The sequence below is a fragment of the Peromyscus leucopus genome, chromosome 3 (genome assembly GCF_004664715.2).
Source record: "Peromyscus leucopus breed LL Stock chromosome 3, UCI_PerLeu_2.1, whole genome shotgun sequence".
Lineage (NCBI taxonomy): Eukaryota > Metazoa > Chordata > Mammalia > Rodentia > Cricetidae > Peromyscus > Peromyscus leucopus.
In genome coordinates, this window is record NC_051065.1 from 48,272,283 (window position 1) to 48,286,302 (window position 14,020).

Genomic DNA, 14,020 nt, shown 5'->3' on the forward strand with positions numbered 1-14,020 from the left:
GAAATGGCCTGCTGGTACCCAGATGCAAAGGGGCCAGAAAAGTATGGTAAAAATAAAAATGGAGTATTTAGCTGGGCAGTGGTGGTGCACACCTCCAACCCCAGCACTCGGGAGGCAGAGGCAGGCAGATCTCTGTGAGTTCGAGGCCAGCCTGGTCTAGACAGCGTTCCAAGACAGCCAGAGCTGTTACACAGAGAAACCCTGTCTCAGACATAACTAATTAATTATTTAGCTAGGAGTAGTCGCTCAAGTCTATAGTCCAAACTCAGAAGGAAACTGAGGCAGGAAAATCACCATGGATTCAAAGCCAGCCTGAGCTACAAAGTGAGTTCCAGGCCAGTCTCCCCACCCCACCCCACCCCGAATAAAAGCAGAGCCAAGGGTTAGGCTGGGTGCTGGAGCATGAGCCTGGTGTACACAGGACCCGGGTTCAGTCCTCAGCACCCCCCCCCCCAGAGAAGACATGATAAACAATGCTGGTGTGGGGATCTGAGGCACAGGTGCTGTGGGTGTGTCCTTGACCACAGCCCCTGGGGTCTGGCACAGCGTGTGACTCCACCCAGCCCCTCAGAGGAGAGCACAGCGGAAAGAGACACACAGGAAACACCAGATCCTGTCTGGCCAACAGCAAGAGAGGCCTGTGCGTTTGAAGTAGATCTGTTCTCTGACGTGAGCAGTGTCAGCCCGCATGGCACGGGGGATACTGGGGTGTGAAGCGGGCTCCGTAACAGGAGAAGCCATCTGGGCTGGGTGGTCTTAAGCCCTGGGATGTGTCCCATTCCAGAGCATTCTGGCGCACTTCCATGCCACACGTGTGCCCCTGGAGTTCTTCCACAGAGCACCCCTTTGCACAGGCAGGAGTAGGACTCAGAGGCCACTGTAACTGCCGCCCCATCTGCTGGGGCTGTCCAGACATTCCCTACCTGGGAATTGTTTTTTCTGTCTTTTCCTTCTCTTGTTTTGTTTTGGGAGTAAATGGCTCTTTCCTAAGCCACAGTGACGCCACAGCGTGAAGGTGTCAGTGGAGAGCTGAGTGGCACTGTGAGCCAGGGAAATTGTGTGTCCCTTCCCCCAGCCACCCAAGTGTCTCTGCTGTGTGCGGGACTGTCTAGACCCTGGCTGCCCACGGGCAGTGAGGCCAGCCTCTTCCAGCGTTTCAATAATGTGGTTGAAAGAATGATCAGAAGATGGGGAGGCAGTGCATCCTGCCCCTTTCCCTGAACCTTGGCATCTAGGAAAGAGGGGCCAGCCTGGGCGATCCGACCGATCGTCCGCACCAGGGAGGGAGTTAACACTGGCCTTTCTTCTGGTATCTGGCAGCTGGTATTGCGGATCAATGCCATTTACGAGGCCCGGAGAGGAAAGAAACGGGTGAAGAGGCTATCCCAGTCCACGGAGAGCAACTCAGGAAAAGGTAGATGCTCTGCCCCGCCCTGCTGGGCTGCCCTCCTCACTAGAATCTGAAGACATCCTTCCCGGGGAGCTGTCTTCTGTAGTTTCCTGGTTCACTGAAGAGGAGGCAAGGGGCTGCTGCTTATCCGCCCTTCTCTCTGGGCCAGAGGGCCAGAGGGCAGCTCAGTGGTGCAGACTCTGACTTCAGCTGTACCTGTGTGTCACCTGACTCTGGCGGTGGCCTTCCTGGCCCGGCTGCAGTAGAGAGCTTCGGCCTCTTGCTGTAGTCTGATAGAGGAGCCACCTTCCCCAGAGTCAGGTTGGTTTGGTAACACATTAAGTCGAGCAGAATTCGACTGGCATGTTGACGCAGTTGGCCTGGAAGTCTGGGGTCTGTTGCGCTGGAATTCACGTGTGCCCTTCCTTCCTTCCTTGTTCTTCTGGTCCAGTGACAGACGAGAACAGCGAGTCTGACAGCGACACTGAGGAGAGGCTGAAAGGTAAGGGGGACGGGTAAGGGGGGGTGACTAGGAAGGGACAGCCATGTTCCTTCCCACTGCGGAGGGACGGACACAGCCTGTGCAGTCTGGCTCGGCAAGGCGTGACTGCCTGGGAGGAGCAGAGGGGGGCCGAGCCTGTGCCGGGACGGGGATGCGACGGTGTGCCCCTGATGACGATGGTGTGCCCCTGATGACGACGAGAGTGGCTGTGAGTGGCAAGCAATCCCTTAAGATCTCGGAGCCTCTGGTTCCTCGCTTGCCAGGTAAAGTAGGTAAAGCATTCAGTGATCCAGGTCCAGGCTTTAGTGAGTTTGCTGAGATCTCTCAGACCCCATTGGGGAACAGAGGGCAGCCCTGGGTGCTGATCAAGGTGACAGGACCGGGCCACTTAGTGGCTCCACCTACATTACCTCGGACACCATCTGCTACCTGGGCCACCCCTAGAATAAACAAGTCCATTCCCACTGCAGAGAACTGGCTGGGGCAGACGTGGCGGTGAGTCCCTGAGGTAGCCGGGTCTCGGCCATATGTCACACATGGGATGTTTACAGAGCTCTCAGCTCTAAGAGCTCCATGGTCTGGATTTTGTCACTTCACACAAACTGAGTGATGGAAGTGCGTGAGGGGAAATGTACAAGTCCCCACCCTAAAGACAGATGGAGGGGGAAGCCTTGTGGAGCTTCCGACTTGAGGTCAGCGGCAAAGCCCTGGCCGGTCCTGAGCCTGGATCCTGTGCCCTGCTTGGCCGGCAGGCCAATAAATGAAGGGTGCCCCTTCCTCAAGTTTGACAAGAAGCCCAAAGGAAGGATTTTCTACTAATTTGCTAGATGTGGAAAGACTCAAGGGATTAGAAAAAGTACTAAAGCTAGGAATTACATAATCCGTCAAGCGCTGAGCAGTTCCACATTGGCAGATGAGTCACGTCAAGCCTGTGGCTTCCTTCTCTCCACAGCTCACAGCCGGCGCCTGGTCAATGTGAAGTCACGCCTGAAGCAGGCCCCTCGGTACTCGTCACTTGACCGGGATCTCATCGAGTACCAGGAGAGGCAACTTTTCGAGTACTTTGTGGTCGTGTCTTTGCACAGGAAGCAGGCAGGGGCTGCCTATGTGCCAGAACTCACCCAGCAGTTTCCTCTGAAGGTAGGGAGGCAGGTCCCCGCGGGCTGCCCGGGCACTGCCACATCCTGGCTGTCGGCTTGGATTCAGGGAGGTGAGGCAGTCTGGGAAAGACTTAAGGCCTAGAACCTAAGGAGTATCTGCCACATGAAAAAAACTAGAAAAAAATAGAAAATGTCACAGGCTCCAGGAAGACAGAATTGGGAATGCAAAACAGGCCCAAAAACAAAACAAACAAACAAACAAAAACCAAGCAGAAATACTCCCAGGTATGCCACTGGTGGTATAATCTTTAAGCCCAGCACTCAAGAGGTAGAAGCAGAGGCAGGTTGATCTCTGTGTTTGAGGCCAGTCTGGACTGCATAGAGTTCCAGGATAGCCGGGGCTGCATAGTGAGACCCTGTCTCAGCAAAAAAAAGAAAAGAGAAGAGAAGACAAGAGAAGAGAAGAGAGGAGAAGAGAAAAGAGAAAAAAGAGGGAGGGAGGGAGAGAGGGAGGAAAGAAAAAGAAAGAAAGAAAGAGAGAAAGAAAGAAAGAAGAAAAAACCTTCTTCCCGGGACTGGAGACATAGCTTAGTTTTTAGAGTGCTGGTGCTGTACAAAGCCCTGAGTTTGACCCCCAACCCCACACAAATTGGCCAGGGTAAATGCACACCTGCCATCTCAGCACTTGAGAGGTAGAGAAAAGGGGTCCGAAGTTCAAAGTCTTCTTGAAGGATGCATAGTGAGTTCAAGGCAGGCCTGGGATACATGAGACCCTATCTGAAAACAACAACAGAGCCCTTTCGCGTTCCTATGGTCACAGTGCTGACCGTCTGTCCTCTTTGCCTCCTTGTCCAGCCAAGCCTGTTCCCTGCCTGTCTCAGCGTTTCCCCTTAAGCCACATCCTAAGTAGCATCACAGCTGTGTCTGTGCCGAAGCATCTTTGAACGCACCCTGTTTGTGTTTTAGGGGAAAGCCCTGCTATGTGGTGGCTTATACCACTGATAATATCCAGGGGCCTAAAATAAAGGGCTCTTAATAAAGCCTGCAGTGACGTGGCCAGTGATCCCGAAGTCACTCTCAGGCTTTGGAATCTTGTCTACTACATTCTAATTCAGTCCAATCAGAATTTACATTTAGGCATTCAAACTATTTTCTGCTTGGCCCCAAGTCTATAAAGATAAAGAAGGTGGGTTTCCTGTCCTTGAGGAAGGTATACCAGATGCATGCTGAAAGAGTGTATGTATTCACAGGAGCTATCGGGAGGTAGAACGTGACAGTCCTATAGACCAGGCCCCAGAAAAGGGGGAGCTCATCTAGAGTTATGCTGGGCTTCTGTGGCAGTCACCTCATGCAGGACCCCTCCAAGGAAGGCCTGAACCCTGCCTGTCTGCCTGCTGCTGTCCTTTCCCAGACAGCTTTTTTCATCATCGTGGGCTAGCACAGTGGTCCTTGAAGTTTAGAACAGTGATGTAAGTGGAGGTAACCATGGGCACACAACCTCCACACAGGCACCGACCCCTCTGCCTTCCGCTGCCTCGCCTTTAAGGAACACTCTCCTGAAAGCCCCGCTGCATGGATGTCTGGGTTGTGGGGTCTGCCTGGTACATCCACGTGTGAGGAGTTCCGCCTCCCAGCCCAGTTGAGAGCCCCAGTAGACACCAAGGCCTGAAGGACTGACTTGTCCTTCTCGCTGTCCTCGGTGCCCAGTGCATTGCTGTGCCGTATGATAACCCTTAACTGGGGTTCCAGGAACAAAGGCATTAAATCATGAATTAATCACTGACTCATCAGAACTGCTGAATGCTTGCCATTTCCAGCCTGGACCCTTTCGACTAAGACTCCCACTGAAAACCCTTTTTTAGGAGATAGTTAAAAGTCACTGTTGAGGGGTTGGGGATTTAGCTCAGTGGTAGAGCGCTTGCCTAGCAAGCGCAAGGCCCTGGGTTCAGTCCTTAGCTCTGGAAAAAAAAGTCACTGTTGAAAACGGAGCTAATTCAGAAAGCTATAAAGAAAAGAAACCACCCATGGTCTTTACAGCTAGCACGTTGTTGTTTGGGCCTAGTCTTAACTCATACTGTGTTTCCTGTCTTTATACTGCAGCCATTGTGATGGTTTTGTGCCATGACCCATGTACAGCCTTGTAAGCATATTGTTCTAAAACATACTTAATACAAATTCTGAAGCATCTGTTCTGAAGTTCTCTAATGCCCCAGTATGTAGGGACTCCTTCTCTGTTTAATTTATCTTTTTCTTTGGAAATACGTTTTTGCTCCTGATATTTCTTATGTAAATTTGTTTTATGTTGCTCATTCTGGTTCATTCTGGGCCTTCTTTTGTTCTGGGACAGGGTCTTTTATATGGCCCTATTTATGTAGATTTTTGATAATTTTGTTGTTTGGTTTGGTTTGGTTTTTTGTTTGGTTGGTTTTTTGATGGTGATAGTTATGTGCATGCGCATGCATGTGTGCATTTGTGCATGTGCATGTGTGCTTGCATGAACATGTGCGTGTTGTGACAGGGTCTCCTGGAACTCACCAAGTAGAACAAGCTTACCTCAAACTCACAGAGATCAGCCTGTCTCTGCCCCAAAAGGACTGGGATTAGAGACACACAGGGGCTGGGGAGATGGCTCAGCCGTTAAAGGCGAGGCTCACAACCAAAAAGATAAGAGTTCGGTTCCCAGCACCCACGGCTGTCTCTCCAGCCACAAAAATAAAAAAATAAAATTTAAAAAAAAAAAGAAGAAGCATACACCACCACGCCCAGCCTTTTTATAAACTTTTAAATAATGGATTTTGCCAGGGTAGTGATGACGTATGCCTTTAATCGTAGCACTCGGAAGGCAGAGCCAGGCGGATCTCTATGAGTTTGAGGCCAGTCTGGTCTACAGAGTGAGATCCAGAACAGAGAAACCTTGTCTCAAAAAACCAATAATAATAATAATAATAATAATAATAATAATAATGGGTTTTATCCCACATTCCAATAATTACCTTATTCAAGGTTGGAAGTCCATATTTTTACGCTAATAATATTCCATTAAGCCAAGCGTGGTTGCTCACACCTGTAATCCTAGCACTTGTGGCTGAGGCAGGAGAATCTTTGTGAGTTTGAAGCTAGCTTGAACTACATACTGAGACCCTGTCTCAAAAAAGCAAAACCAGGCCCGAGGGTCTGAAGAGATGGCTCAGTGGCTGAGAGCACTTTCCACTCTTCAGGACCTTCGTTCAGTTCTTGGCACCACATCAGGTAACTCACAACTGCCTGTGACTCCAGTTACATGGGACCCAGTGCCCTCTGGCCTCCAAGGCAACCTTCACCAACGTAGTACACATAAACTCACCCAGGTGCACACACAAAGACACAAAAGTGAATAAATAATAAGAATAAAAACAAAGCAAAAACCATCTATAAAATGGAAATAGATTCCTGTTGATTTCATACACAAAATAAGCAAACTCATTTTTTTCTAGTGTATTTTGACATAGATTCTCACAGAGCCAGGCCAGCCTTGAACTCACTGTGTAGCTAAGCGACTAAGATTACGTGTATGCGTGACCACGCCCAGTCTTCATGACATTAACTATAATCTCTAAGTCAGACTTTAATTAATCTTCATCCTCCCCGTCTGTACTGCCTGAGATTCTACCCTGAGTGCTGGAGAGAGAGACCAACAGTCAGGATCAGTTTCCTTCCTCGATCTAAACTGGCTGTGTGACCAGGACAAATCACTTACCATCAAAGGCCTGTCTCCTTCTGTCTGAAATGAGAGGGCAGGCCTCATTATGTCCAGCTCCCATCCAGGTCCACATTCAGTCACACACACACACACACACACACACACACACACACACATACACATACACCGCCGTGGAACTAGTTTTCATTGTGTAATACAGTCGTGCTATCTGTAGTCACTGTGCATATTACCACACTTGGAGGTCAGAAGAGCTGATGTGCAGCGCTACCTCCCAGATCCATGAGCCCCCTTTGGAAAGGGTTGTCATGGAGACTTTTCCTTACTGACCAGAAGCATTGTTGCAGAATATTAATCAGAATGTCTTTCTGAAGCATGTGATCTTCCGTCTGATGACTGACCTCTCGGACTACAGTTGCATTGTCTTGGGGAAAACAGCCACAGACGAGCTTCAGACCCTTCCCCAGGATGCTGCTGAGAGGGCAGCCATAGGCAGAGAAGGGGCACCGGGCTTTACCTCTTCTCCCTTATCAGAATTAGTCTGTGACCCTCTCCCGTCTTTCTCTTTGCAGTTGGAAAAGTCATTCAAGTTCATGAGAGAGGCTGAGGACCAACTGAAGGCTATTCCCCAGTTCTGCTTCCCCGATGCCAAAGACTGGGCTCCTGTCCAGGAGTTTACCAGGTAAGAGCTTCCAACATCCCTCTACCCACATCCACAGTTTGAGAGTTGGATGGGGGAGGTGAGGAGGTCTTAGGTAGCAGAGCCTATAACTTAGGAGTTAACAATCCTGATTGGCTCCAGCCTTGGAATCTCCCTGTGTGTTTTTCAAGTTTCCCTGAGACAAGAGACACCTTCTAAGTGGGCATTTATGAAGCCTCCCGAATAGAATCCTAATCTGGGAAAAGTTAGGGAAGTGGCCCACCAGCCATCCGCACTCACACACGGCTCAGGAAGCATTCCTGTGGCCTCTAGCTGGTGCTGGGACTGGTATCTGTTCACATTTCTGCTTTAGAGCGTGCATGGTGTTAGCTGTCGGCATTTGGCCCAACTCAGTAGGCTCATATGCTGAGTGCCTGAGGGACACTACGTCCTGTGAAGTTGGCCTGCAGTTTTGAAGGCCGGCCTCAAGGTAGCTGTTCAAGAACATTTCTGTGAGAGAACCACACCATGGCCAGGCCTGAGAAAGGCCCAGCCCTTTCCTCTCCTCAGCTGTTCCCTCCTGAGTCACACCCTCACTTTCCACTAGTGAAGAGAAACACAATCCCTCTTCCTTCTCGTGGTGACTAACCGTTACGTCTACACCCTGGGATAGCTCGGGTGACAGAATTATGGGTAGAAAAAGCTCTCTCAGGACATTTCCACTCTGCCTCCTAAAAGGATGGGCAGTCAGAGCAAAGAGCTCTGAGCATCTCTCCAGCCTCCCCCTTGCTCTCTGCCACTTCACTGCTCCGGTGGGGATGTGCCTTTGGATTTGTCATGTTTTGTAACCTGTTTGTGTTTTCACAACCACAGTGAAACATTCTCGTTTGTCTTAACTGGAGAAGATGGGAGCAGAAGGTTCGGTTATTGCCGAAGATTGCTGGTTAGTACTCTGCCTGTCACTCAACCAGAACTTCCTAGAGAGTCAACCCCTTGAGACTCAGGTTTCACCTATGCTGCTGGAGGTGCAGGTAGTGGCAGGTTACCCAAGGAGTAAAGAACATAGATAAGGCTAGACCTGGTAATGTACACCTGTAATTTCAGTACCAAAGAAGGTGAGCAGGAGGCTCTTGAGTTTAAGGCCAGCTTGTCTCAGATCACACAACACACACACACACACACACACACACACACACACACATACACACGGGGACAGGGGGTGATTTGAAGACTCATTAAGTTTTCTTAGTAGGAAGAGGTGATGTCTCTATATCAGTAAGAAAATACTTCATTGCCTGGCTTGCTGGTGCACATCTTTGGTCCTGATACATGGGAGGCAGAGGCAGGCCAATCTCTGTGAGTTCAAGGCCAGCCTCAAACTCAAACAGGGCAAGTTCCAAGACAGCCAGGACTGTTACACAAAGAAACCCTGTCTTGAACACACACACACACACACCAAAAAGAAAGTGCTTCATTGATTTTTTTTTCCCACCAAATTAAAGACCTTTCTCTCCTTAAGCCAATTTTCCTTTGTGATAAAACATTGCTAAACAGACCCTGATTGCTGAGTGAGAACGTTCCGAATAGTTGCTAAGAAGAAAAGGTTCAGGACTGGAGAGATGGTTCAGCGGTTAAGAGCCCTGTCCACTCTTCCGAGGACACAGGTTCAGTTCCCAGCACCCACATGGCAGCTCATAACTGTCTGTCACTCCAGCTCCAGTGGATCTGGCATCCTCACGCAGACATGCATGCAGGCAAAACCCCAATGTACATAAGAAATAAATGTTTAAAAAAAAAAAAAAGGTCAGAAACTGGGCCTGGAGAGCTGGCTGCGGAGTTTAGAGCACTTGTCGCTTTTACATGAGCCTGGATTTGGCTCCCAGGACACCCCTGGTGGCTCACAGCCATCCCTGCTCCAGCTCCAGGGCATCCAGCTCGCTCTTCTGGCCTCCGAGTACCCCCGGCATAGAAATGTGCTTAAAAGGGATAGGGATGTAGGTCAGCGGTGGCTGTGCTTTTCATCTCCAGCCATTGCAAGAAAGAGGGAGAACGAGGGCTGCTAATGCATGACACATTAGATGTTTAATATTTATCCAATTGATGGGTAAGAAGCGTGGGTAACAACTGAAGAGACTAAGTGGACTGATACCTGTGTTACTGTAGTTGCTTTAAAGTTTTGAGATTGACTTGAAAAGTAGCTGAAAGGGATTTCCCAAAAAGGATTTCCGAAATGACTTCTCATTTGGGATCGTGGTTTTAATAAATGTCCAGTCTCAAACAACTGGCAGGAGGGACTGCAGTGAAGCAGTAAACAAGCGTCCTGACCTTACGGTCCAAGACCACAGTCAGCACCCGTGCGTTGCACCCTTGACCTCGGGGCCTTCCAAAGAGTCAAAACACGGCCGGCAAGATGGCTCAGGAGGTGGAGGCACTTGCTGCCAAGCCCGAGGACCTGCATTTCATCCCTGGAATCCACGGGGGCTGGCGAGCTGGCTCGGGGGCTTGGAGCACTTGTTTTTGCGAAGAGCCTGCATTTGGTTCCCAAAATGCACCTGGCGGCTCACAGCCATCCATACTCCAGCTCCAGGGTATCTGACTTGATCTTAGAAAAGAGAGAACTGGGCCGGGCGGTGGTGGAGCCCTCCTTTAATCCCAGCACTCGGGAGGCAGAGCCAGGCAGATCTCTGTGAGTTCGAGGCCAGCCTGGTCTACAGAGCAAGCTCCAGGACAGGCTCAAAAAGCTACAGAGAGACCCTGTCTCGAAAAAACCAAAAAAGGAAAAGAGAGAACTGGCCACTGCAAAATTGTTGTCTGGCCTTCACCTGTGCACACGGCGTGCATGCACCCGCCCCCAGAAACACATAAATGCAACAGGGATTTCAAAATAGTCCCACAGACTTCTGAATGGTAAAATGGGGTGATGGTGAGTACCTACCTCACATGATAGCTCCAGAGCGGTAGGGTTCTTTCTCTCCTGTCGACGCTGATACTCAGGATGGCCTTGTATTTCTCTCCCAAAAAGCCTGGAGGCAAAGGGAAGCGACTTCCTGAAGTTTACTGCATTGTCAGCCGCCTGGGATGCTTCAGCCTCTTTTCAAAGGTGAGAACGTGGGGTGGGAGAACAAGACCGGCCCCAGAGGGACCCAGGAAACAGCACCCCAGAGGGACCCAGGAAACAGCACCCCAGAGGGACCCAGGAAACAGCACCCATCTCCTGCCGCCTTTAGTCATGTTCTTGCGATCTTGCTCACTGTTTCTTCGCTCTCTCCCCACTTCTCATCGGTTTCTCTCATCAGTGGTTCAAGAAATAAGAGTAATGAAGGATGTGGCCATGGGGGCTCACTCCTGTAATTCCAGCTCTGGAGAGGCTGAGGCAGGAGGATTGCTCGTTCAAGGCCAAGGGTGGACTATAGAGAAAGACCCTGTCGAGAAAGGATTTTTAAGAACTTTGTCCTGAAGAAGAGACAGAGGAACAAAGGGAGGGAGGGAGGATGGGTGGGTGGGTCAGGGTTGTAGCTCAGTCCCGAGTACACACAAAGCCCTGGCTGGCTCTCAAGCACAGGAATAAAAACTGTACCTGTAGCGACTCAGTAAGTCACCTGTCAAAGTAGCAAGAAGAAACTGTGGTTTCCCCTATTAACACGTAGTATGAACTACAAAGTCACATAAAGGGACACAGAAAAGAAAACTATTGGAGCCAGTGTCTTAGAGAGTCAGGAGTCAGCAGCTCCTCATGAGCTCCCACCCCTCTGTACCCCGAATTCTTGAGGCACTGTGGCAGGCCCACTGGACCAGAACTGAGCACACCTTGACCGCCTGGCTTCAGAATAGCTGAGCTGCCTTTCTGACTCGTAGATCTTGGACGAGGTGGAAAAGAGAAGAGGCATCTCCCCTGCCCTGGTGCAGCCCCTCATGAGAAGCGTCATGGAAGCCCCTTTCCCAGCCCTGGGCAAAACTGTCGTTGTCAAGAACTTCCTGCCAGGCTCAGGGACTGAGGTAAGCTGTCAGACTCGCTTCCTCTGTCAGGAGAACAGGTGGCCCAGCCAGCCAAGTCCCTGTGGCTGGACAGGCTGTCTTTCAGCAGGGCATCCAGCTCAGTGGTTTCCTTGATCACGCCTCATAAACCCCACCCTCATTCCAGTCTATCCAGCTCAGGCTCGGCTCCAGGAGGCAACCCACAAGAACCATGCAGTACAGCATGCGGTTTTTCCCAGACATGCGCTGTGTGTCCATGGTTTCTTTTCGAAGCCCATAGTCATCAGTCTTCTTTGGATCTGTTCACATTTTCAGTCTGTGTTCCTAAGTTTATGACATGAACTGTTCTTTGCAGTGAAGACCGTCTTGGATACTACTTACTATTTGCCCTAGGCTTCAAATCCTGTCATTTACTTGGTTGGACCCTGAGACCTGATGAGGAACCTTGTTTTCTTCTTCCTTTTTCACATCATGATAGCCCTGTAAACGTCAGAACACCAGTCCCTTCTGACCTGGGATCTCTGCTGTAAACCAGTTGCTTCTAGACACAGAAGAGAAGAGGGTGTATCAGGGACATACCACGTCAACCCGGTTTTCCAGCACTGAGCAGTTGTTGGGAACACACAACCACCCTACACGGGTGTAGTATCTTGGCTATGAGATTGTTGCAGGAGGTTAGCCGTGAGGGAGTCCCAGTGTGGGGAGAGTACTGTGCTGTTGGTAGAAGGGAAACTCTTCTCACACTGATGTCACTGGACAGAAGTCAGCTCTTTACAGAAGCTTAGAAACTCACACATGCAACTTGTGAGAAACCCAGGTCATGGGAGCAAGTGAGGAACAAGACGATACACACACAGCAAGCTTAAAAACTAGGAACACACAGAAGGGATTGGCATGTGCTGGGCACACCTATAATCCCAGCCTCTGGAAGGTGGAGGCAGGAGGATCAAGAGTTCAAGGCCATAGAGCTGGAGAGATGGCTCAGTGGCTAAGAGTGCTTTCTGCTCTTCCGGAAGACCCAGGTTCAATTCCCAGCACCCACATGGTGACTCATCCATCTGTAACTCTAGTTCCAGAGGCTCTGATGGCCTTTGTGGGTACTGCATTGTTTGTAACTGGTTTGTGTGTACATGGTGCACATACATGCAGACAAAAACACCCATACACATAAAAGATACTTTTTTTTCCTTAAAAGCACTTGCTGCCCAAGCCAATGGCTTGATTTGATCTCTGGAACCCACAGAGGGAGGGGAGAACTGACTCCTGAAAATTGCCCCCTGACCGCCACACATGTATGTGCCTTGGTACATGCACACCTGCACTCATACACACATCATGCACACACCTTTAATAAATACATACACACAGATAAATAAATAGTTCAGGGCCAGGGATTTTCTTCCAGCAGTAACAGGACAGGCCTTTAGAAGACAGGATTTCCCCCAGGACTTTGAGGCTAGGTCAGTTTTCAACTAAACCATCCAAGGGGCATCCAGATAAGCTCTTCCAGGAGGAGCTCCTTACATGGCCAAGGGCCGAGAACTCTGCTGTCCATCTTCCTTGTCTCCAGGGTGGTGTAAGCCCACCTTCAAACCTGCTTTTGTTCCCTGGCAGGTGATCGAGCTGTGCCGCCCCCTGGACTCCCGGCTGGAGCATGTGGATTTTGAGTCTCTGTTCTCCTCCCTCAGCGTCCGGCACCTGGTCAGTGTTTTTGCCTCCCTGCTTCTGGAAAGGAGGGTCATCTTCATTGCAGACAAACTCAGGTACCAAGCTCTGCCGCTTCTGATAGTATGTGTGAACGATGCCAGTCTCAGATTCTCAAGGGTGTAGAGATTGGGTTCCGGGGAGCAAGGATGACCATGGGGCAAGGGGAGTTAGACTGCGTGCGGCATATGCCTCTCTTGTATGCGGCTTGCTTTCTGTGTGGTGCACTGTGAACGAGATACTCTCTTGTATGTAAGGGAAACCAAGGCAGAAGGTATGTGGACCTGCCCTCCAGAGTTCTCATTCCAGTCGGGCACCAAGAAGTAAGCAGTCTGCATGGCACCACGTGGGGAGGGCTTGTTAGAGCCGTGAGCTCAGGTGGCAAAGGGTGGGAGAGATGCTGACCTAGCGCCGAGCCCCAGAGCATGCTGCAGGCAGGAGTTGCCGTCCGTGTGAAGCGAGGAGTCAGGAGAGGCTGGACATGGCTTCGGGAGCTGTGAGGCAGCTCACTGACTGGAGTGGAGAACAAGGCTGGTCAGGAAGAGATGGGCAGGCAGAGAGGGCAAGCATCCACTCAGGGGAAGGCCACAAGACTAGATGAAAGAGCGCAGACTTACACAAGGCATTCTTCCCGTTTGTTATTAAACTAAACCATACAAATCACACACACACACACACACACACACACACACACACACACATACATATAGACACACACACACATAGACATAGACACACAGACATACGGGGACACACACACACACACACACACACACCTGCCCCATAGGATGCCATCCATAGCCCAATGATCACATTCTCTGAATCAAAAAGGCCACATCACAAATCAAAGAAAATCCAGAAGGAAATAAGAATTTGTATTGATCCTGAACTTCTAGCAAAGGCAAAATTCCTTGCATTTTCATCATTTCAGGCCTTTAATCCCAGCACTCTGGAGGCTGGGGCAGGTGGATCTCCGTGAAGTCAGGGCAGCATGGACCACACAGTAAGACCT

The 14,020-nt window shown here is 50.2% G+C and overlaps 1 protein-coding gene across 2 annotated transcripts in view; it reads left to right on the forward strand.

Moving 5' to 3' along the window:
- LOC114706818 (DENN domain-containing protein 2A) overlaps positions 1–14,020 on the forward strand; it is a 90,634-nt gene that overhangs the window by 59,250 nt on the left and 17,364 nt on the right. For both annotated transcript variants that reach the window (XM_028889311.2, XM_037203628.1), the window contains exons 7-14: positions 1,321–1,414; positions 1,842–1,892; positions 2,845–3,032; positions 7,262–7,371; positions 8,203–8,272; positions 10,352–10,429; positions 11,185–11,325; positions 12,919–13,067. In XM_028889311.2, coding sequence (XP_028745144.2) covers positions 1,321–1,414; positions 1,842–1,892; positions 2,845–3,032; positions 7,262–7,371; positions 8,203–8,272; positions 10,352–10,429; positions 11,185–11,325; positions 12,919–13,067 — 881 coding nt within the window. The remainder of the gene's footprint in view (positions 1–1,320; positions 1,415–1,841; positions 1,893–2,844; positions 3,033–7,261; positions 7,372–8,202; positions 8,273–10,351; positions 10,430–11,184; positions 11,326–12,918; positions 13,068–14,020) is intronic.